Source organism: Polypterus senegalus, chromosome 13, assembly GCF_016835505.1.
Source record: "Polypterus senegalus isolate Bchr_013 chromosome 13, ASM1683550v1, whole genome shotgun sequence".
Classification (NCBI taxonomy): Eukaryota; Metazoa; Chordata; class Cladistia; order Polypteriformes; family Polypteridae; genus Polypterus; species Polypterus senegalus.
Genome location: NC_053166.1, coordinates 155,249,223 through 155,275,212, shown reverse-complemented (window position 1 = coordinate 155,275,212; position 25,990 = coordinate 155,249,223). Strand labels below are relative to the sequence as shown.

General features: G+C 38.2%; 1 protein-coding gene across 3 annotated transcripts in view; it reads left to right on the top strand.

Annotated features, from left to right (window-relative positions):
• The window catches only part of cyth3a (cytohesin 3a), a 65,142-nt gene that overhangs the window by 36,621 nt on the left and 2,531 nt on the right, over window positions 1-25,990 (top strand). For 2 of the 3 annotated variants that reach the window (XR_005636195.1, XM_039775013.1), the window contains exons 4-12: window positions 219-285; window positions 3,461-3,579; window positions 6,098-6,178; window positions 6,395-6,507; window positions 11,232-11,380; window positions 11,474-11,586; window positions 16,886-16,964; window positions 17,996-18,067; window positions 18,531-18,685. Coding sequence is in view for 2 of the 3 variants with exons in the window: in XM_039775013.1 (XP_039630947.1) it covers window positions 219-285; window positions 3,461-3,579; window positions 6,098-6,178; window positions 6,395-6,507; window positions 11,232-11,380; window positions 11,474-11,586; window positions 16,886-16,964; window positions 17,996-18,067; window positions 18,531-18,685 (948 nt within the window). In the remaining variant the exon portion in view is untranslated. The remainder of the gene's footprint in view (window positions 1-218; window positions 286-3,460; window positions 3,580-6,097; window positions 6,179-6,394; window positions 6,508-11,231; window positions 11,381-11,473; window positions 11,587-16,885; window positions 16,965-17,995; window positions 18,068-18,530; window positions 18,686-25,990) is intronic. The other variant, XM_039775012.1, reaches the window with a different exon arrangement.

The following is a 25,990-nucleotide window of genomic DNA, read 5'->3' as shown; positions in this document are numbered from 1 at the left end:
ATTAGCCTTTGTAAATTAAAAAGAATTTCCCAGATAATCTAATTAAAATTCTATTCTGTCATTCCCATTTGTTAAATAGCAAAAAGGCTCATCGTGCAACTTGAACACTTAATGAAACAGGGATTTAGATGTTGCACAAATGATTTCAAGACAGAAACTTCAGATTTCTTTGAGTTCTGTGGTTGGGCACCTAATGACGTATCTTGTCTAAATTGCAGTAAAACATCCCAGAGAAACAAGCAAATTGCAATGGGGAGAAAAAAGTTCAACATGGATCCCAAAAAGGTGAGAAATGTCATAAATAAAAAACAAATCCTAAACAGACTAATGCACCTTGTTCTTCGCCTATTATGGGTTTATATTGTGGTTAATTCTTACTGATATTTTCTTGCTTTCCTTTTCATTACTAATCACTGCAAAAGTGCCATTTATTTTTGATTATAACAACAACAACATTTATTTATATAGCACATTTTCATACAAACAGTAGCTCAAAGTGCTTTACATAATAAAGAATAGAAAAAAGACACAATAAGAAAACAAAATAAATCAACATTATTTAACATCGAATAAGAGTAAGGTTCAATGGCCGGGGGGACAGAAAAAACAAAAAAACTCCAGACGGCTGGAGAAAAAATAAAATCTGTAGGGATTCCAGACCATGAGACCGCCCAGTCCCCTCTGGGCATTCTACCTAACATAAATGAAACAGTCCTCTTTGGATTTAGGGTTCTCACGGAAGAGCTTGATGATGATGATGGTCACGTAGACTTCTGCCTTTAAATCCATCCATCGTTGTTGGAGCATCATGAAGCTTTGAGTAGGTGGAGGTGGCGCAGGCCACCACCACAAAGAAACCGGAAAAAGAAACAGAAAAGAGAGTAGGGGTCAGTACGGATTTTAGAGCCACCATGAGTAGTTATTATAAGGAAATTGAACATACAGAGTATCAGGATTAAGTTAAATTAAATTAAATTGAAGTTATAGAAAGGCCATGTTAAAGTAATATGTTTTCAGCAGTGTTTTAAAGTGCTCTACTGCACTATATATATATATATATATATATATATATATATATATATATATATTTATTTATATATATATATATATATATATATATATTTATTTATATATATATATAACATGCTTATATATATGATACAATGTATAAATACCTCCTGCATTTACCTCCTGAGTTTTACCTTAATGTAAACATTCAAATCCCCCATTTATGATACTCAGTTCAAACTTCAGTTGAGGTGTGCCTTCATTCCAATGAAGGGTGGCACTCTGGAAGTGAAAATGCAGTTTCAAGAAGCAAAGTTGAAAGATTGAGTTATGCTAAAGATACTAAATGGACACATACATGTTCTTATAATATTTTTGAATAGTAAAGACTATAGTCAGGTGTTAAAAATGATCAGTGATTGCTTGGATTATTGCTTTTTGCAATTTGTAGAGCCAGTACAGCTTCCGTTAATGTAACAAACTGCATAAAAGATAAAAAGGTTCATCAGAAAATATGGTTTCTTTTTGAAATAAGTTCTTAATCTTTCTCACCATTTTTAGCCAAAGTATAAGATTTATATGTTAAATTAACAAATCCTGACAAGAAAGACCAACAGTACAAAGTAAGCAGCTTACTGTCATCTTGTTTGACAGCTGCAATATTACCTGTAGTTTTAACACACACGTGTTTTGAACAGCATACCCTGCACATATGGGATGTGCTGCAATTGCCTGCAGTTAAAGTGCATATTTTGAAAATGATATGTTTTATGATTATGCAGTTGTTGATGTAAATGAAATGTATTTTGTGGCATTCGTTTAAATGAAACCTTTTTTATGAAAGTTCAAATATTATAAAAGTAGCACATACAGATGTTGCCATAGTCTATTCTATAAAGAGAATTCCATGTGCTTTATTTTTATTGCAGTCTTAAATTCAAATCTGAGAAATATTTACTAAATCATATATTTTCCATTATAGAGCTTTTACCATGTTTCATAGTGTTAAAATAGAATCTGTTTAGGACCTGTATAACACTTGCTGTCTTAAAAAGGCAAACAGAATTGTTAAAAGATCTCCGCCATCCTGCACAATGATTTTTCTTACTGTTTCCATCTGGCAAATGGCACAGGACCGTTAGCACTCGGAACAGTAGATTCACATATTGTTTCTAGGTCATAAGGTTACTGAACAGCATTTTTGTGTGTGTGTGTTATGTCATTATTGTCATCTGTTCTGAAGTGACATGCTAGTTTAATTGTGCTGTGTACACATGACAAGAAACTTAAACTATAGAAAGTCTTGGAATATGCAGTTTAAAGCAGATAAGTTAAAAATATGTTGTGTAGGTTAAAGTAACATTCATAATAAATAAAAGACTAACACTTAACTATAAGGAGCAACGTTTATCTACAAGCGTTTAAAATACCAAATGCAAGACTCTGGAAAGAAAGCACCTGTTCATATAGAAAAACATGGCAAGTTATTCAGTTAATGCAGTGATACCTCAACATATTTTAGAAATGTTCTGTTGAATTATTGATACACCAGTAATGGCGTACTAAATGATAACGTTTAGTTAATCCACTTGACATGAGCATTCCTAGTTTTCATGCTCTTTCTCTGTATGTTTACCATTCATTTGCTCAGAGGTTGATGCGCTTGCTGCTTCCTGAGCAGCTCTTCTTTTCTCCACCTTAGCAGCCCGCTTCTCTTCTTTCGTCTGCATCTTTTCGCATTCAAACTGATTAAGTCAATGTTTGTGTTGCAATTACTTAGTAATTTTTCCTTAATTTTTCACTTAAGCTGGCACTTAAATCATTCTTGAGGCAGATTGAAGACTTAAGATATGAAGAGGTAGGGGAAGTGATGGTGAAGGTGGTAGGGATGAGAACAAAATAAAATACAGAAAGATTTGCTATTTTTTTGTACAATTTCTTTAGCTCCATTACAAAACATACAGTGTTGTTTATTTTTAATTCAAGAAGGAGAAAGTGCTTCAGTATATGTTGTGAGGAGAAGTTTTCAATTTGAATTATCAGATATAATATAGATATTTGGTCTGGATAGATTTTAATATAAAAGATTTTTTGTTTGGACACCATTTGGCGACTACAGAAACTTTATTAGCGGCTAATACTCCCCAATGGAGCGAATTGTGTAAAAATCCGCATTGGCATTTAAAAATGTAAAGGGCAGAATAAACCAAAAAGACACAAGTTCACAGCCCTTAACTTGTATTCAGGAGTTCTGTCACAGTTTAAGTCATCTTTTATCATTGTTAGTGCAGTGGCAACTTGTTAAGGCAATCCCATGATAACCTTTTCACTGAGTGTATATGGTCATATGTATCTGTTTGAGAGCGACTTTAAATATAGCGTGAACTTGCAAGTATATCTGGGCACATGCAACTAATCATAAATATTGTTAATGTATTATTTTGCTTTATAGGGGATCCAGTTTCTCCTTGAAAATGATCTTTTGCAAAACACTCCAGAAGATATAGCTCAGTTCTTATATAAAGGTGAAGGTCTGAATAAAACTGTGATTGGAGATTATTTGGGTGAACGGTAAGTACAAGGTGTCAAAAATATTAAAATACAGTGACATTCTTCTATTGGAATTGGTATTGTTTCTCTTTTAAATTGACATATTCTTCACGCCAGTGCCATACCAACATCATTTGCATTGAGTTTGATATGAAAGTAACCCAAATAAAACTTCAATACACACATGAAACAAAAGAACAACATACATCCTCATTCTGTAGCAGCCCACAAGTAACCAGTTTAACAAAAAAACAGATATATGTAGTCATCAAATTATTGTAGAAATTTGATAAGGTCAAGACGTTAAATTCATACATCTCACTTATTTCAGTTCACCTTTAACATGGATTGACCTTTTCTAGGCAGCAGCATACATAAAAAGCCTCTTATAATTTAGAGTTTTTTTGGGTTTCAGATTTTCTTAACCCAAAGTGTTGTTTCTTCCAGACAGAACTAAAACCAGTCCTATATTGTACAGTATATACTGCATTATTCATTCTCTCCCTTCATTTTTTTTCCTACCAGGCAGGATATGCTACACAAATTGTATTTGTGTAATCCTTCTTTATAAAGTTAGCTTGTCTGCACAGAACAGTAAATGTACTTGTAACTCTGTATAGCGTGTAATAACCACATGTTGCTTGTTCCTTTGAATTATATATTGCTTATTTGGAGGTGGGCAAGGGTGGGTAAAAAAATGGATTGTCACTTAAGTGGACTTTTATATGGGCTTAAGAAAGAATTGGAAAATATGCATAGTACAAAACATTTTACATAAAAAAATGGTACAATGTGGAAAATGAGATAAATAGAGCAATGCACCTTTGAACAACAGACAAAAATATATATATTTTTTTTTAGTTTTGGAAAAAAAATATGATAAAAATTAAGAAGGTTAACTTAGAAAACAACAAAATGCAGAAAGTAAGCATTTAAAACATTACATATGTATAAATACACACAAATGTGACGCATTTTGCATAACATAGCCTGCGTAAATACCAGTCTTTTAGAGCAGCCCTAGCACTTGACTTGATATATATATATATATATAATATTCACTTGTGCTCGAGTTGATCAAACCACATACATAGGTGGTGAGAAACAAATAGCAGAGCCCTATACTGAGCCAATCAACCAATGGCCAACAATTAAACCCCCTGATCTTAACACACAAGAATAATATACATAGGTAGTGGCACCCTCTCCATGTAATCTCTAACTCACACATAATGTGAATGCTGAAAACATATTTTAGAACATTTGAACAATCAAGACAAGAACAGGCCATTCGGCCCAACAAAGCTTGGTAGTCCTAATCACTTGATTATCCCTGAATAACATCTCAAGTTTTGAAGGTTCCTAAAGTCCTACTGTGCACCACGCTACTTGGCAACTTGTTCCATGCGTCTGTAGTTCTCCCTGTGAAGAAAACCTTACTCTAAAAACAAGTTTCAAACTGTTCCCCCATGTTCTTGATGAACTCATTTTACAACAGTCTCTATGGACTGGACTAATTCCTTTCATAATTTTGCACACTTTAGTCATGTCTCTTCTTAATCTCCTATTCCTTAAACTAAAATGGCTAATCTCCTTTAATATTTCCTGACAACTCATCTCCATGTAGCCCATGGAATCAGTCGAGTTGCACTTCTCTGGAGTTTTACTAGCACTTCTATGTCCTTTTTGCAGCCTGATGACCAAAACTGCACACAGTATTCCAGGTGAGGCCTCAATCGGTGCGTTATAAAGCTTGAGCATAACTTCCTTGGACTTCACACCAAGGCGCTATGTAACCTGTCATTCTTTTAGCCTTCTTAATGGCTTCTGAACACTGTCTGGTAGTTAATAGTAACAAGTCAACTATGACTCTTAAATCCTTCTCATAAGGTGTACTTTACGTTTTTAGACCTCCCATTGTATATTCAGCTCTAACATTTTTAACTCCCATGCATAATACTTTAGCATGTATGTGTATTTTAACTAAATTATATCCAGGCACAATACAGATCAAAAACATTTGATTGTGGCAGACGTTAAAATGGTGCTAGATTTTGCAGAGCAGGTTCTTAATCAAACATGTTTTTTTTTTTTTTTAGTTTTTTTATTTATTTATATAAGCCATGTCTCCCAAAGTGTTCAAAACTAGTGAGGAAGGTGCTGTAAATGCACTAGTAATTGGAACACCTTTATAGTATTTTAAGTGGTTCAGGGTGTGCTGAAATGCATGTTAATTTAAACCAAAAAAATCTTGTTACCAGTTGGCACTTCCATTTGTTATTGTATTCAGTTAATAAGAAGTGAATGAATTAAATTCAGAACGTTATTTTTCTCATTGAATAGCAATGATTTTGTTTTAAAAGCAGTAAGTGGTCACACAGTAAGAAAGGTCATGCTTTTAAATGTGTCTCATTGAATAGTAATCACATTGAATGACGTGGTGTCCGGCAATTCCCACCCTTGAAGTAGATGGTCTTGCCTCTGAGGTAAATGAATGATTGCATTCATGTTTTGTGAAATGATTGTCTTTGCTTCACAGGGATGACTTTAATATAAAAGTCTTACAAGCTTTTGTTGAGCTCCATGAATTTGCTGACCTCAATCTTGTTCAAGCCTTAAGGTAAATATTTATTTATAAATACATATACTGTATGTTTTTTTTTTAAGAAAGTGAGTAGCTGACTTAAGGGGCAACGGTTATGTGAAATAACAAGTGGAGATTCAGTATTTTTAGTGTGGGTCTTGAATAATGTGACTTTGGATAAGAGAGTTATTTGTTATGTGGGAAAATAGAGAAAACAGCCAGTACAACACTAACCATAGTGCCTGTCCCCAGACAATTTCTCTGGAGCTTTCGGCTTCCTGGTGAAGCACAAAAGATTGACCGCATGATGGAAGCGTTTGCATCAAGGTACTGCCAGTGTAATCCTGGGGTCTTCCAGTCAACAGGTAAACTAAATTATGTACTCTACAAATTTTGAATTATGTACTGTACATGTAAAAACATGTTTGTTTGAGAGAGCTTATAATTTGTGTGTTTAGCATAAACAGACTGTAATAATTAACTAAAGAAAAAAAGGGATACTGGTTGCTTTTGAAACAAAAAGTAAAGGCAGCTGCACTAGAAGGCACATTAAGATTCAATAGAATCTGAAGGGATATTGACAGAAAAGCCCAAAGAAAAACATGACACAAGATGTAGAGATGAGTAAGGAGTAAATAAGACCAAACAGTTATGAACATTACAAAGTAGTCAGAACAAAGTTATTGTATTAAAATATTTTCAAAACTCAAGTAATCATCAAGCCCTCAAAAACATGAATTATTTGGTCCCTTACTTTTAATCTGTCTGTTTGCACACAGTTGATTTAATTGCACTTGAGGACAAAATGTGTTGCCTGAATTATTCAAATAAATATAATGTAGGTTTTTTTTTATACAGTACATAAGAAGCAAATGATTCTTTGGAAATATGAAGAAGGCAGTAACATTATAAAAATGTGTAATAAAATAAATAAAAACAAAAATTAAAGCTTAATGTTATATATACAGTTAGGTCCATAAATATTTGGAAAGAGACAACTTTTTTCTAATTTTGGTTCTGTACATTACCACAATGAATTTTAAATGAAACAACTCCGATGCAGCTGAAGTGCAGACTTTCAGCTTTAATTCAGTGGGTTGAACAAAACGATTACCTAAAAATGTGAGGCAACTAATGGATTTTTAACACAATCCCTTCATTTCAGGGGCTCAAAAGTAATTGGACAATTGACTCAAAGGCTATTTCATGGGCAGGTGTGCAAGTCCGTCGTTATGTCTTATCAATTAAGCAGATAAAAGGTCTGGATTGATTTGAGGTGTGGTGCTTGCATGTGGAAGATTTTGCTGTGAACAGACAACATGCGGTCAAAGGAGCTCTCCATGCAGGTGAAAGAAGCCATCCTTAAGCTGCGAAAACAGAAAAAACCCATCCGAGAAATTGCTACAATATTACGAGTGGCAAAATCTACAGTTTGGTACATCCTGAGAAAGAAAGCAAGCACTGGTGAACTCAGCAATGCAAATAGACCTGGATGTCCACGGAAGACAACAGTGGTGGATGATCGCAGAATCATTTCCATGGTGAAGAGAAACCCCTTCACAACAGCCAACCAAGTGAACAACACTCTCCAGGGGGTCGGCGTATCGATATCCAAGTCTACCATAAAGAGAAGACTGCATGAAAGTAAATACAGAGGGTGCACTGCAAGGTGCAAGCCACTCATAAGCCTCAAGAATAGAAAGGCTAGATTGGACTTTGCTAAAGAACATCTAAAAAGCCAGCACAGTTCTGGAAAAACATTCTTTGGACAGATGAAACCAAGATCAACCTCTACCAGAATGATGGCAAGAAAAAAGTATGGAGAAGGTGTGGAACAGCTCATTATCTAAAGCATAGCACATCATCTGTAAAACACGGTGAAGTCAGGCAGTGTGATGGCTTGGGCGTGCATGGCTGCCAGTGGCACTGGGACACTAGTGTTTATTGATGATGTGACACAGGACAGAAGCAGCTGAATGAATTCTGAGGTGTTCAGAGACATACTGTCTGCTCAAATCCAGCTAAATGCAGTCAAATTGATTGGGCAGCATTTCATGATACAGATGGACAATGACCCAAAACATACAGCCAAAGCAACCCAGGAGTTTATTAAAGCAAAGAAGTGGAAAATTCTTGAATGGACAAGTCAGTCACCTGATCTTAACCCAATTGAGCAGGCATTTCACTTGTTGGAGACTAAACTTCGGTCAGAAAGGCTCACAAACAAACAGCAATTGAAAGCCGCTGCAGTAAAGGCCTGGCAGAACATTAAAAAGGAGGAAACCCAGCATGTGGTGATGTCCATGAGTTCAAGACTTCAGGCTGTCATTGCCAGCAAAGGGTTTTCAACCAAGTATTAGAAATGAACATTTTATTTCCAGTTATTTAATTTGTCCAATTACTTTTGAGCCCCTAAAATGAAGGGATTGTGTTCAAAAAATGCTTAAGTTGCCTCACATTTTCATGCAATCTTTTGTTCAACCCACTGAATTAAAGCTGAAAGTCTGCACTTCAACTGCATCTGAGTTGTTTCATTTAAAATTCATTGTGGTAATAATGTACAGAACCAAAATGAGAAAAAAGTTGCCTCTGTCCAAATATTTATGGACCTATCTGTACATACTAAGTAAAATGAATTATTCAAAATGTGTTAAAGAATTCTGGCACACACACACACACACTAGTGAAGGACTGTTTGCCTTTAGCTGAATATAAGCACAAATGGGTAGGTTTTACTCCCCTTAGTGGAGGTCAGTGAGTTCAACAGGTCTCAAAATACAGCTTCAGCTGTGAGAGCTCTGCCACTGCCTGGTCTAAATTAGAGAACTGCCTGTGCTGAAGACAAAAATAACTTACACCAAAGAAATTCAGTAATTGAGGAGAAAGAAAATGGAGCCTTCAAAAAAACAAAATCTAATAAAACTCTTCACAGCTCGGAAGCAGAACCAGACATGAGCCCCCAAAATATTTGATCTGTGTATGGGTAGGTTGCTCTATTTATATAAACTTGCATGACAAAGTCAAACATTTTACAGCAAGTTAACATGCATGCAGTAAACCACAAAAATGTGATATTGTGCTATCATTGACACTGGCAGAGGATTAGTCCTGGCACATGTTGACTACTAGGCGAATAAAACTCTAAATGCAGTTCTTTAGCAGTTTGTTTTGATAGCATGATGTTTGCAGTTTTAGGCTTACATGTTGACTTGGTTTTCAAACAAGAAGAATACACTCAAAACCACAAATTCTACAAACCTGTAATTCACATTTTTTAGTTTAGAGTAGCTAGTCTTTGACCACTTGCAAAATCAGTCCCATTCACCTACAGGTTCAAATCTTGTGCACGTATGTGTGTCCGTGCGCGTGTGTGTGTGTATAAAATTTAGAGGTGGTTAAAATACAGTATAAGGGGAACCCAAAAATTACCAGACATGTTTTATAAAAATAATTAAAAAAAAAAACTATTACACATCTTTCAGTCACTATCAAATTACTCTGCTTAAGATGCAGTACACTTGTCCTGTCACTCCTTCCGTTCCTGGAAAATGTCCTGTGCTCATCTTCTGTTATTATGTCTATAGCCTACTGTGTGTGGTTTTTTTTTTTTCCCTCATGGATTTCTTCCACAGTAGAAAATCATCCTCTGTTCAGAATCAATTTTAATTTCGGAATCTAAAAGCAGTCATAGAGAGCAGAATCTGGTGAATTCAGAGGGATGCAAAGCAACAACCATATTGTTTTTTTTTATCAAAAACTCTTTAACTGAAAATACACTGTGTACAGGTGCACTGTGATGGAGCAAAATTCAGTTTTGCATGTGCCACTGCTTCCCGGACATTTTTTTTTTCCTGATAGTTAACCACATTCGCCTCAGCAGTTCAGTATAGTGTTGCTGATTAACAGCCTGTTCATAGGGAACAAACTTTTGAACAAGTCTATCAGTGTTGAAAAACAGAATCATCATTGTCTTGATGTTCAATTCAACCTGACCTTTTTTTTTCTGTCCCTAACTTGGAGAAAAAAAAGTCATGTGCACAATTGTAGAATAAGTGTCAGAAATGCACACTCAATCAAATAAACGTGATGCCACTTGGCAGACTGATTAACCAAAACTATAGGCATTCAATACCTACCGGGATAACCAATCCCATGCTACTGACTGATTCTGGGAATCTTTTGGTCTGCCTCCCTCTTAGATCATCGAAACACTCTAAGGGTTTTATTTCATTTTTTTTTTTTTGGCCCCATATATAAGTGTTGGATTGATAACAGCAGTGCCAGGGTTAACAGTGTAGCATGTATGTGGGTGTGTCTATGTATATAATACATGTAAGATAAAATTCAGCTGGTAAAGCACTATGTAAATTACCTAAATACAACTGTTTTGAAAGGTTTATAATTTCAAAGTGTCATAAATAATTAATGAATGACAGGTTGTCATACATGTATTTTGAAAGAAAATGTATGTATAAATTTATTTCTTTAAAAAGCCAAATTTCATCCATGGGGACAAACAAAGTTCTATCTATCTACTCCTTTACTCTACTCTGCTGTACTGGTTAGTACTATTGTATTGTATTTCTGAGGAGCCCATGATAGATTGGTAATCTAGCTCTGTGGATTATTTGTGTTCTGTTTTGTGTATTGTATTTACCCCCATTTTTTGATGCCCATTACACACCCAACATACCTGAAAAGGGGGTCTGAACCTGAATTGCCTTTCCCAAGATTTCTTCCATTTTTTTCCCTTAAAAGGTTTATGTATTTATTTTTGGTGGCCAGGGGTTTTCTTGTCGTCTTAGAGGGTCAATGCTGGGGAGCAGTCAAAAAATGAGGCCTATTAAGGCCCAGTGAGGCATTCCTTATGTGATTTTGGGCTATACAAGAAATACATTTTTTGATATATATGTACAAATACAAAAGCTTACATTTAATTACTTTTGAGACTCTACAGTGTGCTGACATCCTATTTGCATACTGTGCTTGTGTACCTTTGAAACCAACCATAACAAAGATAAGGTGTTCTGCTGTTAAGCACCTGTCAGCAGTTACCATGGCCGTGACCTTTTGGCTTCTTTTCTTTCAGATACATGCTACGTTCTCTCATTTGCAATAATCATGTTGAATACAAGTCTGCACAATCCGAATGTGAAAGACAAGCCTGCAGTTGAGCGGTTCATATCCATGAACCGAGGGATTAATAATGGAGGTGACCTCCCAGAGGAGCTGCTTCGGGTGTGTACTACTTTACAAACATACATTTGACATATCAGAGTTGTATGTTTGAAAGACTTCAGACATTTATTTATTTTTTTCTTCTTTGTACAGAACTTATATGAAAGCATCAAAAATGAGCCATTCAAAATTCCTGAGGATGATGGGAATGACTTAACTCATACATTCTTCAATCCAGATAGAGAAGGATGGCTTTTGAAACTTGGTTAGTGAATGCTGAGAAGTGTGAAATCTAAAGCCAATAATGTATTTGTCACAATACCTTGTCTTGTTGGTTTCTGACATCTTTTGACACTTTCATTTGAGTGTCCCACATCCGAACTGTGGATGTTCTCTAAAGGAGGAAGGTGCTGCAGTGTATAAAACTTTCTTGGCTGGAAAAAGAGTGAAAAAGTAGGCTATGAGAGAAGAGCAGCTTTGATCAGCCCTATAAATTGAGACCAAACCAGGCATTTGAGAGGGTGAGGGTGGCACATTCTGCCTGTTTGGTTTACCTATGAAGATTTATAAACTGGATTATCCTATGGATAGTGTAGGACAAGGGTCTCCAAATGTTTCACCACAAGGGCCTTCAGCACTTTTCAGCGGGCCGTAGTTTAAAAAAAAAAAAGATAAATAACTCTAGGACATAGGAACAGTTTTCTCTTTGTAAGAAATTCAAATTAAGGTTTGCGATACAAATGACTGATCTTGCTGGCTAAACTTGTCCAGATGATTTAGTTTAATACAGGTTTACACATTATGTACATTGTCACTAAGTTATTGGTTAAGTTACTGTAGGCTTGACAATTGATTTATGTTAAACATTTGCACTATGAGGATGTCTCCATAATGCCTTGATGGTAATGCATGCCCAGACTGTTTTCCTTCCTTTTATAACAAAACCTCCAAGTGGGTAATTTTGTGCAGAACACTTGGTCTACAGAAAGTATCTACAGAAAGCCAAGACACAGGCAAGACCTAGAGCCACACTCCATGCAAAGTATGATCACAACAGGACAAAAGTAAGACAATAAGGGCAAAATTAAAAGCAGTTGTCACATTATTCTGCTGTCAAAAAGGCACACAAGCATATTTCCAGTTTTGGAAACCATCATATCTCTTTGTTTGGCACTTACTAATCAAGGCTAGCTAGGTAAAGTTTTTTTTAAGCTGACGTGACTGAAGCAGTCACGCACATTGCCACTTTCCAGTAGACTGAACCTGTTTTTGGCTTGGTAAGATTCCTGCAACGCTCATTCAGTGCTGAGGAGAAGGATAGACCAGCACACATTGGAAGACATAGCTGCAGCGACAGAAAAGTTCACACTTGCCCGTAAAACAAATTTCTGTTTGTGGCAAAAAAAAGGTAATACAGTAGGTCTATAGTGCTTTGTTTTCTTTTGTAGCAGCTTTGATCTTCACGTTATTTTCGTTTGCCCAACATGTTTTGTTTTCCTCCACAGAAAGTGTGTTGATTGGTAGTTCAAAGTAACCCCACCAAGGTCTCCATTTGCTTTTGTTCCTTTAAAATCTTAAGGCTTTGATGTTAAAAAATGTAGTTTAGTGCAATTTCCTTACGATAAGGAATATAAATAGGACATCACAATGTAAAATGCAAACATTGATTGGCCCAAAGTAGTCTGGGACCCCACTCCATTTCTCTATGTCCATTTTAACATTTACTAATTCAAAAGCTAAAAACACTCAACCTGGTTTAGTCCCTTTTTAATGATCATGTGCTTTTCTTTCGCCAGACAGCCCTCCTCAAAAATAAGCAGTCTGCTTACCTCTCTTGTGGTTTGATATTTCTGTGTGTCTTTTATTTTCCCCCATATTATTTTGTGACTTTCTCTTTGTTTGTTTTTGTTCTTGCTTGTTTTTATGAAGTGGTTTAAATGTGCCTTCTTGTTTTCCTTATGGCCTATGACCTCTCACCTTTCTGTTCTGTGACTGGCTGTCTCTGCTTACTCTACACTAGGAGGTACGTACTCAGATGGCATCCAGCCCCCATCCTCTTTGTTTTTCCTTTTCATCCTTGGTTGGTTTGTTTGTCTGTTTTTTTTTTGTTTGTTTTGTTTTTGGTTTATTTATTGAAGAATGCACTACTGAGCCTTGCACGTAACTGCCTTCACTCTGGAGGTCAGCTGTATCGCCAGGTCAGCAGGTTTATGAGCTAAGCAGAAGTGTTGCATCAGCTGTCTCCAAGTTTCTGTCCAATGGGTTGGGGGTTTCCTATTTTTTACCACACTGCAACACTTGTAGTTCCACTGTGATGTCACAAGAGTTCATTTTAACAAAAAGATGTTTGTGTCCAAGATAACCCCACGGCACGTCTGACAGAGGATTTTAACATTTTTAACCATGGAGGAATGCCTTCCATTTCTGTTCTCTTCACATACAGTAGCTGTCATAAATAAATAAAAGTAAGGAAGGTCTTACAACTGGTGACATCAAAGAGAAATTAAGTTGCTTGAAGTTTGCTGCTTTCCATTTCCTGCTTAGTCCAGTTCATTCTGTCCCTTCCAGTAGGTGTCACTGAGCCCACTGGCCATACGTACATTTCTGTCTCATTTTGCTTTGGGTCATTTACTGCTGTATCTTTTTTAAGAGGAGATGGGATGTTTCCATGCATTCACCAGCACACATCCCATCCTCCACCATGTCTCCTTACTGGCGAAATTTGCTTCTGACATTTATGATTTTTTTTTTTTTATTTTCTTGCCAAGCTTGACAAAGCAAAACAACTTGATGGAATACAATACAGTGAAATGTTTTCAACTGTATAAACTTTATATCCAGCATAAACATTTTGTGCATTATTCATGTTCATACCTTGTATATGTAAAATGTCTTGGTTTGAAAAGCAGCTGTTTATTTTTATAAACATTTTTGCATGTTGAATTCTTAACAGCACTTTTACTGTAGTGTGGACATACAAATTGTGTGTACAAATCTGAAAAATTTCCTGGACATTATGGTAAAAAAATGGGCAGGCGTAGCCATAAATTTCAGTATTAGTATAATTTTTAGCAATTTGCTCAAACATACTCTTTGGTTCTGAGCCTGTGGGACATCAGAACTGAAGAGCAATGTAAAATATTCCGGTTAACCAAAAAATAGTCATTTTTTCATTTTTGTCCTATTGGCTGTTTTGCCCAGTTTTGGACTGGAATGCCATTTTTTGAGCACTCTTTGATCTTTAAGTTTTGAGTCGTGCTTCCCACTGCCTTCATTATATGTCATATACAGTGGGTATAGAAAAGAATCCCCCCTTCGAAATATTCCCCTTTTTTGCTTTACAGCCTTAAATGAAAACACACACAAAAAATATTTCTTCCCAGCTTTACTTACTCGATGAAACCGATAACATCCAAGTGAAAGATATCACAGCTACAGTTCAGAAAAATTCTAAAAAATCAAAAACAAGACATACTGAGATTAATAAAGGATCCCCCACCCCCAATGTCAGTGTCATTTTGTTGAGCCACCTTTTGCTTTAATGGTAGCCTTGAGTCTGTTGGGATTCTTCTGTATCAGCTTTGCACATCTAGACTGAGTAATATTTGCCCCCACCCCCCACTCTGCCTTACAGAACTGTTCAAAGTTTGGTCAGATTGGAGGGTGAGCGTTGGTGGTCTGCTATCTTCAAATCTTTCCACAGATTTTCAGTGTGAGTTAGGTCTGGGCTCTGACTGGGCCATACCAGGACATTCACGTTTTTTCTCCTTCAGCCACTGTGTAGTCAATTTTGCTGTGTGCTTTGGGTCGTTGTCATGTTGAAAGGTGAACGTTCTGCCCATCTTCAACTTTCTGGCAGAGGTTTTCCTCAAGAATTTGATGGTATTTTGCCCCATCCATTTTTGCTTCTATCCTAATGAGAGCCCCAGGCACCCCACAACAGGATGCTGCCACCTCCATGCTTTACTGTAGGTATAATGTGTTGTGGTTGGTGAGCTGCATTGGTATTGGGGCCAAATAGTTAAATTTTGGCCTCATCTGACCAGAAGACCTTTTTCCACTTGGCATCAGAATCTTCAAGGTGCACTCTGGCAAAGCTCAAATGTGCCTTTCTTGAGAAGTGTGGCCCTCCCGAACAAGCCACAAATGTGGAGTGTTTGTGAAATTGTTGTCACCTGCACACAATGACCACTCTTTGCCATAAAATCCTGTAACTCCTTCAAAGTGACTTTTGGCCTCTTGGTAGCCTCTCTTACCAGTTTCCTCCTTGCTCTTCCATCCAGTTTGGAGGGACAGCTGGATCCACTTCTTTATTATGGACTTTACCGAGCTCCTTGGGATTGATAAAGCCTTTCAGATGTTTTTGTTTCCATCTCGTGCCTTATGTCTGTCCATAACTCTATCCCTGAGATCCTTTGAAAGAGGCCTGCCACCCATAGTCAGGTGTTTGCTGTCAGTTGCACTGCCAAGCAAGGAAATGAATGCTTCAGGAACAGCTTCACTAATCACACTCATTATAATTGACCACAGGTGGAAGGAAGCCAGAAATTATGGTCACTTACACCTGATTGAGTTTAGGAGGGGGGTGATCCTTTATTCATCTCAGTATTTCTTTTTTATTTTTTAAAATTCTTCTGAACTGTAGCTGTGATATCTTTCACTTGGATGTTACAGATTGCATTGAGTAAGTAAAGCTGGTTTGTGTGTTTTCATTTAAGGCTGTAAAGCAAAAAAATGGGAAGATTTCGAAAGGGGGGATTCTTTTCTATACCCACTGTACTTATATCAGATTACACATTTTATACCAGGCTTATAACAGCGACTTTTAACCTGTGGGTTGAAGGAAACCATTTGAAAATGAACTTGAAAGTGCAAATAAGTTGATGTCAAAGTCACTTTTGTGACTGAGTGTCTTTGATTTGAAAGCCCTAATGTAAAGTGTAGATGGCTTTATTTTTATTTTTTTTTTCCACTACCTTTCCACATGCTTGATGCCAATGGTCTTGCATTTGCAGAGTTGCAAGTGTTTACTTACATGGGTATCTTAAAAATGTCAGCAGGGAACCTCCAACCTAAGCACCCAAAGCCCTCCAATCCTTGTCCCATGAGAAGCTTATATCTTTGTAGTGTGCAGATTGTTTTAAAGGCTCCCACAGTACATCCCTGTCTTGATGTATATGACTGTACAGTCCGTGATGGGTACACAAAAAATATTGGCAATAAATGTGAATTCTGCAACTCCTTTGGCTACCTAATTATCACGTTTTTGTAGGTTGTGCATAAAATAATAGACTGACAAAAAGATGCACTCACATAGAAGGGAAAATCAGTCCGTGCAAACGTGGCTAGTAATACCCCATAGAATTCACAACCACACATCCTAGCTCATTATGGGGTCATGCCTAAATTGAGTTTCGTTAGAAAAAGGATTAGGATTTCTGTTCTGTAGGATTCCCAAATGACTGTAATGACCAGGCTCCAGCTGACCATACTTAATGTTGCTGCTATCATTTTCTTGAATTATGCATTATTGGCCCTAGAGTTAACAATCTCATTTTCTTTCCCAGGGGGTCGTGTGAAGACATGGAAGCGACGGTGGTTCATCCTGACAGATAACTGTCTGTACTATTTTGAATACACGACGGTAAGCTTCTCTTTCTGGTATATGTTAGGTGATACTTCTTCAAAAAGATCCTGTTGACCTTGTTTTCATTATTTGTTCCTATTGTTATTCATTTGTTGTTTGAAGCCATGTTGGTATTATAGAATGCTTGCTGTTTTTTTTTTTTTGTGCCAAAAAATCACAAGTTTGCTGGACTGTGAACAATATAATAAATACTTTCTGCAGTTTGGCCTGATGATTGATTCAAAGCAAGAAAATATACTATATAAGAAAAGCTCCAAATCACTGGAAGGAGCGGTAAATGAGCAATGAAACACTGTTTAGGCAAAAAAAATCCTTTATATTTTGTTTGTAAGTAAGTGCACAAGTATTCTCTTATATTTGATGTAATCACATGTAAGGCCCCTGTTCTTTCTTGTATCACAAACATATCTAGAACCATCTATCAGACTATTCAAGGCTCCTATTGTTAGTGAAAGAAAGAATACATTTAATATGGCTATGTGTGTATGCAAGGTATTAAAATACTTTTAAAATGTTTTTAAACTTGACAGTAATATTGCATAGTATTTACTGGTAGACCCCAACCAGAAACACTTTATACAACTCTTCATAATATCCACTGCCTGTTATAAATGCTGTTACATACAGTGAACACTGGAAAAATATTGGTATTTACACGCAGTGTTTTATAATATCCAGCCCAACTTGGCAGCACCTGTGACAGCATGATATCTGAACTGATCTGGATCACAAGGTTTCAGTTGGTTAGAATGATTAATGGGCTCCTAGACTACATAGCATTGGTTGTTGCCGTCGTAAAAGCCACTATACGCCATCACCCTGCTGATGTATTTTACAGAAGCTGCTTCATTAGCTGGTAGTCCTTTTAAAACCGGTCAACTACATGACTGAGCATACAATGTACTGTAAATGAGCAGTGCTTTTCCAGCAGCATTCCATATAGGTTGTCTCTTGTAATTCATTTCAGTAGAACATGACTTTGTAATGCATTTTTAAATTTCATGCTGGTGTTTTTTGTGTTTCTCAAGGATAAGGAACCAAGAGGAATTATCCCTCTGGAAAATCTCAGCATCCGGGAAGTGGAGGATCCCAGGAAGCCTGTAAGAACATAATAAATAAAGCCAAGCGCTGTGCCTCTTCATCAGTTCACATACTTTACCAACTGGAAGAAGGGGATTGGATGGGTTCAGTTCGAAATGGGGGCTCCACTAGTTCTCTCTTACCTCCTTTCTCTAAGTTACACTATTGGTATAGCACTGGAAAACAATGAATTAGTTACTAATGGAAGATCACACTGATCACAGCACTGCAAAGGCAAAGTCGCTTAATGTTCTATGCACAAACATAATCTTTATATGTTATAATATATATAATGGTAGTCATGCTGGGTCTTTATGCTGCTACCCGCCTCTTCCTGGAGGCTTCTGTGCAGTCAGTATTGGCTGCTGTTATTTCTGTTAGTGCAGCTGCACATAAGAACTAAGGCACATACCCAGAGATCTCTATCTTTTGCTTTGTTAATGATTAATTTCTGAATTTTGTTTTTTGTTCATTAATTTTCAGAACTGTTTTGAACTTCATAATCCAAACCACAAGGGCCAGGTAATCAAGGCATGTAAAACAGAGGCTGATGGAAGGGTCGTGGAGGGCAATCATGTGGTGTATCGGATATCTGCTCCAACGCCAGACGAGAAAGAGGAGTGGATAAAGTCCATCAAGTAAGCAGAGCACTTAAGACCCAGAAGTTACTGGCTGATGCCCACTCCACTCCAGTAATCCTCATTTCTATAGCTTCAGCTGAGTACTGGTGCAGTCACCTCTTTGCAAAATGTCAACATCCTGCTGTTGTTAAAGTCATGGCTGTGTCACCTGGCTATAGGTAGAAATCTCATCTGTTTATTTTCAAAAGCACCAAATAGAAAAAAGAATGAGCAGGAAAGTAAATATAATTAAAAATATATGTATGTTGTGTAGTGTTGTGTATTTGAATGAATATGCAACGTATATTTTTTATCATATTTAGTTCACTGCTTATTCCTTTGCCTTTTTGCTGTTACAGTCAAGACTTTATACAACAGAACTTTATGACATTTAGTTAAAAAAAATCAGCTGTATGCATAGCTGTATAAAAATCATCCACTGATGCTTTTCAACATTTTTCACCCATCATCTGAGAAACTTTTGCTAGGAATCAGGCTGGTAGAATCTTAACTAGCCTGTGCATTGTCATGTCAGCATTTCTTCTCCCATTGGCTAATATCATTGAGCTGACTCATTTAATTTTTTCTTCACCATTCAACATAGATAACACGCCTCAGTTACTCTTTATTATCTATATTTAATTTATGGTGGCACAGCAGTTAGTACTCCTGATGGACTCAGTGTCTTGAGTTCAAACTCAATGCACATTTGTCATCAGTAGAGTTCGCATATTCTGCCAATAGCTCAGTGGGATTTCCTTCAAGCACACTAGTCACCCGCCCAACACCCCCTCCTCCCACCCCAATCAAAAATTGGCGCTGGGTGACTTGGTGCCTGCTGTGGATTGGCACTCTGTCCAAAGGTTCCTGCTTTGAGTCCAGTGCTTCCAGGATAGGCTCTAGTCCCCATGAACCTGAACATTTTTGTACAGTGCACACCATTTTGAAACTGATAGAAAAAAAACAAAAGTCATCAAACAAGATTCCTGAAGATTACAAAATTAAAAATGTAATCCCTTTAAGAGTGAAAGATTTTACTATTTCATGAAATGTTTAGAAAACATTTAAATATCAGAATTAAATTTCATACTAGGTAGGTCTCAATGTAAGTACCTTTCTTGGATTAAGAGGAGAATAGTAAGTAAGATCCCCTTCAGCTGTTTGCAGAGACAATGTGGACTTTTTTCCTTTTTCTGACTTTTGTTATATATTTAAAAGGTATTTTAAAGAGATACTGTACCCAAAAATTTATATATTTTTTTTATTTTTTACTTACCCCATTTAGTTTTTAGTGATGGCCAAGAAAAATTGTAAATTTCATGTTTTTGTAAAGAATGGGGATCACGTGGAACACTGGACCAGCTCTACACCCTGGCCAGTATCCTGCAGGGGGCTTGGGAGTTTGCCCAACCAGTCCACATGTGTTTTGTGGATTTGGAGAAGGCATTCAACCGTGTCCCTCAAATCATCCTGTGGGGTGTGCCTCAAGAGTACGGGGTACAAGGCTCGTTGTTACAAGCCATTCAGTCCCTGTATAGAAGGAGCAGGAGCTTGGTCCGCATTGCCGGTTATAAGTCAAACTCGTTTCCTGTTGAGGCTGGACTCCGCCAGGGCTGCCCTTTGTCACCAATTCTGTTCATAAGTTTTATGGACAGAATTTCTAGGCGCAGCCAAGGAGCGGAGGGGTTCTGGTTCGGTGACCTCAGAATCTCGTCTCTGCTATTTGCGAGTGATGTGGTTCTGTTGGCTTCATCGGACAGTGACCTCCAGCTCTCACTGGAGCGGTTTGCAGCCGAGTATGAAGCGGCAGGGATGAGAGTCAGCACCTCTAAATCCGAGGCCATGGTTCTCAGCCGGAAAAGGGTGGAATGCTCTCTCCGGGCTGGGAACACATTACTGCCTCGAGTGGAGGAGTTCAAGTATCTCAGGGTCTTGTTCACGAGTGACTGAAGAATGGAGAGGGAGGTTGACAGACGCATTGGTGCGGCATCCGCAGTAATGCGGGCTCTGCAACAGTCCGCCGTGGTGAAGAGAGAGCTGAGCCAAAAGGTGAGGCTGTCAATTTACCAGTCGATCTACGTTTCTACCATCACCTATGGCCACGAGCTTTGGGTAGTGACCGAAAGAGCAAGATCGCGGCTACAAGCAGCCAAAATGAGTTTTCTCCGCAGGGTAGCTGGACTTTCCCTTCAAGATAGGGTGAGGAGTTCGAAACGGGGAAGACCCAGGACATGCTGGAGAGATTATATCTCCCGGCAGGCCTGGGAATGCCTCGGGGTCCTCCCAGAGGAGCTGGAGGAGGTGGCTGGGGAGAGGGAGGTCTGGGCTTCTCTGCTTAGGCTGCCGCAACCCGACCTCGGATAAGCAGTGGATAATGGATGGATGGATGGATGGATGGAGATCACAGAGTTTCTGATGTAATAGGGATTTATGGCGACCAACAATGGACAACAGCAACAATATCAGAATGTCCATGAAAAAAATCTCATGTTACTTGAATCGCATAATCTACTTATCAAGTCGCTCAGAGGTATGCTCACAATGTCACAAATAATCTTTTTTTTTTTTTACTAAAACTATGTTGTTAAATAATCCACTCCAGAAAAACGCTTATGTGAACAAAAATGGGACACACTCAGAAGCGAACAAACATTTGGATTGTAGACCTGCCTCCCCGCCTTATTTGTTGGTAAGGAGTCCAGCCCATTTGCTAACATTGCACATCACATGATATCAGCAAAAAAAGTGCACTAAGGGAAGTGTAAAACTGAAGATTAAAAGGCAAAGGAAATCAAGGGAAAGCTTTATCAGTGCCATCAGGTATGAATCTACTCCCATCTCTGTCAGCTTGTCCCTAAGGAGTAGAGGATGGATGGTGTTGAAGGTGCTAGAAACGTCCAGAAACAATTATTACTGCACCACTGCCTCTGTCCAAGTGGGAGAGGGATCGGTGTAGCATGCAGATGATGGCATCCTCCGCTCCCACCTTCTCCTGGTATGCAAACTGCAGAGGGTCGAGGGCGTGGCGGACCTGTACCCTCAGGTGGTGAAGCAGCAGCCACTCCATGGTCTTCATCACATGTGATGTCAGTGTGACAGGCCTGAAGGACGAGAATCTGCCTCATATTCCTGCATATCTGTGACGCCTCAGCAAGCAGAAAGTCAGTTCACCCGTGCAGTTTTGGAGACTGCTGCTAAATTATCCTGAAACTATGAAAATAAACGTGAACGGTGTGTCTACAGTTCAAATACTCACTCCCTTCTTAGCATGTGTCATTTTCATTCACGAGAACGTCTTCCAGAGGTGGTTTAGTTAACAATATTTTAGTAAAAAAAATGTTTAGGACGTAGTGAGCATACCACTGGATGACTTGACACGTGGATTATGACGCACACATGATGTTTTTGATAACGTTTGCTGTTGTCCAGCATAGGTCACCATACAACCCTATTACATCAGAAATGTACACAAGCATGAGATTAAAACTTTTTCTTGGCCCTCACTACAAACTACATGTGGTAAGTAAAAAAATTGTTAAATAGTTGTAAAATAGTTAATGTCCAGGCAGACATGAAGTCAAAGAGCTTCTGAAGCTACACATGAGGCAAAGACGCGAAGAGTTGACTAAAATTAAATGACAGTCTGACAAAATCAGAAGAGTATGTGCTCCATTGTGCAGGTTAAGTGAACAGGGACTGACATGGAACAATTGACAGAGCTGAATGCTGGGGGATTGGTATTGAGTTTCATATGTCAAAGCAGGACTTTTAACAAGAAAGCTTGGACTAGAAGAGCTGCTTTTGATATTCGCTGGTGAACAACATTAATGAAACTTTAGAGCTGCGTTAGAAGGCAGCCATTGTGGTGCAATCCAAACCCTGAGGTGGTGGCTTCAAATCCCACCATGGACACTGGGTGACCACAAGCAAGTCACTTCACCCGTCTGTGCTCCAATTGGAAAAAAGGAAAAAAAAAGAAAAAAAACACTGTAAGCCTCCTTGATAAATGCGTCAGAAAAATAAGTAAATAATAATAATAATAGAAGAGTTAGGTGGTCAGTGAGGACACGGTAAACTATAGACATTCAAGACTTTAAGACAGAGACTGTCAGCCTGCTCTTTTACAAAAAGCTGCATCATGTTAAGGGACTCGATCACAACATCATGGTTGAAGTATCTCACTGGGAATGAAGGAAAGCTGCAATATTAAATCCAAGAGTTAGAGGGCCACTTAATGTAAAGCTGCATTATAATGAATAATGAACATACATAAAGCCAGTCTAGTCGGATAGCAATGTCAAACGTCCACCATCAACTACAATGAAAAATTAGCTCAGGGCAAGGACTATTGTGGTCCTTTGATGTTACACAGGAATTATTGCAAAGGGGGGCTGACTTGAGAAACATGAGTACAAAATTCATTTTACAAAGACTGGAAGCCGATTAGATAGTACAGCTGGATTGGTTAGATTGGTTCCTAACGTTGTCATGAAACTTCTCCGTGTATTTTTAAAAAGTCATCAGTCTCTCCCTCTAAGCTACTTGTCACATTCCCACACCTCTTTGTATTTCTTCGTCTGACAGATCATCTTCATAGTTTTTCTAGACATAATATGTTTACATGTTTTGTTTTAGTGTAAATAAAATGTATATTTAGAAATTGTTATTCATCAGAATCTGAAATTGAGAGAGAGTTGTGTGCTGTATATTGAATGAATTTTAAAAACTGTCGTTTTGAGAGGTTGATACACTCTGAAAGCCAATGTGACTTCTAGTCGACGGGTATCTCAGACTTGTGGACTGCGGTTGCTGATTTCGGTGCTGGGCTGTGTCACTTTGCATGAATATAGATCATTGGGCGTGTCAAATTTAGCAACTGCGTGCTGACCTTCCTGCACAGTCATCCTCACCCCTTTGTCTTTCTGCCGGATGGAGCCAGAGCTGTACAGAGGGTTAACAGATGTGGCGACTTCAGCCACAATCTTGCCTTTGCACCCCAACATTTACCCCATCCACATTATGTTGTGGTTCTTAATATATGAGACGTCAGTCAGATGTGCTTCTCTACAGGGTGGTCCAGATCTAATTATGCAGGTCGTGTGGATGACTTTGATTTATGCGGAGACGATTCCAGCTCGGCACGAAGATGATTCTTCATGTCGTCAGTTCGCACATTTCTCGATGGTCCAGGATTTTTCTATGTAATCTGTACTAATAAAAGGCAAAGCCCTCACTGACTCACTCATCACTAATCCTCCAACTTCCCGTGTAGGTAGAAGGCTGAAATTTGGCAGGCTCATTCCTTACAGGTTACTTACAAAAGTTAAGCAGGTTTCATTTCGAAATTCTACGCGTAATGGTCATAACTGAATCCTACTTACATACATATATACTTTCATAGCCTGCAGCTCAGTCACTGTGTGAGGCGGCGTTGGGTCCCCCATCCCTACGCCTCCCACGTAATTGGCTGCCTGCCCATTAAAGGCCGTCCGTTGCTCTGGTCTCTTCATTCCCTTCCTTGCTTCACCACGGTATTTCTGTCTCCTTGCTGATAACTGCAGCCTTTTTATTTAATCCACAGCTTCTCTGCTGTTTTATTGTTTGTTTATTACGCTTATACTTATTGTGTAGGTATTTTAGACTTAGTTTACTGTTCAGGTACCCATTTCCTTTACCGTTCCAACCGTACCCCCATTAACAGGTCTATCGAGGTGATCACCATCGATCAAAGAACTGTCACTTACCGAGTGGTTTCCATGCCCATAGATGCCGCCTGCCTTTTCCATTCTCTGTGTTACATATTGCACGGCCATATCAGGCTCACTCTTGATATCCGGAGGAACATTGTGTCCTATGTATTGAATGACTGGGACAGGTTCAAGGTGTGGACTGATGATGGTACAGGAGATAATTAGACTACACAGGAGCACTAGAAGAGTGAAATGCTTAAGCCCTTCACCTATGGTTCTGCATGTGAGTTGATGGCTGCCACTGAATTGTTCAGTCTTCCCTTTCAAGTGTACCGAAATGGATTTATATTTTACACCTTTGGAAAACCGCCAATGCCTCTTAAACATCATAGATTCACAGGTGACGATTTGAGTAGTGGACACTTTGATGTTTATGAATGTTTCAACTCTCAAAAGCTGGATGCAAAGTTATCGATGAAGCCGGTTGTATGCTTATAACGCTTGACAGATGGCGAATGTTACTTCAACACAAGTCCTACAAATACTGTCGTAATTGAAACAAACCATGCAACTCAAACCGATTATGACAGCAGCAATCCAAGCTGTGAGAAAACAGTAAAAAGGAGGCGTGTCAGACATCGTGGTATATTTTCTGATGCAGCTAGATGGAAACAACTTCGTGACGCTGACGCTAAATACTCGCAGGCAAATCCACAAGTTCATAGAGACGATGCCGCTAAATATTCGCAGGCAAATCCACAAGTTAATACTGGGAATGCCTGTTAAATATCTTAGATTCACGAGTAGCGATTTGGGTAGTGAACACTTCGATGAAGGAAACCTGTTATCTTTACAACGGTTGACAAACACGGAATGTAAGTTGAACACAACACATCCTCCAAATACGAACCTGATTGAAAGAAATAATGATAATCAAATCCTTGATGGCAGCAACACTCATAACAGTGACGAAACAATTACATTGACAATCATGTTGTGTTATTTTCAAAATATTTCCTTTTTTTTTTTCATAACTTCTTTAACACACTACTTCTCCGCTGCGAAGCGCGACTATTTTGCTAGTAAACTTAATAGGTTATAGCGTAATTAAAATTGTGTAATTAGATCTGGACCACCCTATATTGTTTGTGAGGTTTTGTGTTCCTTACTCCTACTCATTGCATTCTGTGCCTTGTTGGATCCTGATGAATATTCATTGGTTGTCAGCTCTCATGCACGCACAGTCCATCTCTACAACTAAAGACAAAATCAAACCTGTTTTAATTTTGTTAGATAGAGTCGTAGCGTAGTTGGAGTGAATTGCCAGGCATGTTAGAATAGACAACTGGCCTTCACAGGAGTGTGCTGATGACAGCCTCCGACTAGCGAAGACTGGATTTCTTAAATTATTTGGACGCCACTGTTGAGTTGCAAGTTGATGTTAACGGAGGATTTGCAAGGTGGGTCACGGTGGGTTGATTAAGCGATCCCCCAGTGATCATTGTTATGTCTTATCTGAGTCCTCTGTGACTCTTCTTTCCCTTTTGTATTTTTTATTGTGTAGATTTTTATCAGGACGCCTCAAATCCCGTAGGCCTACCCCTGTTTCTAAGGTGTTGTACTTAAGCACGTC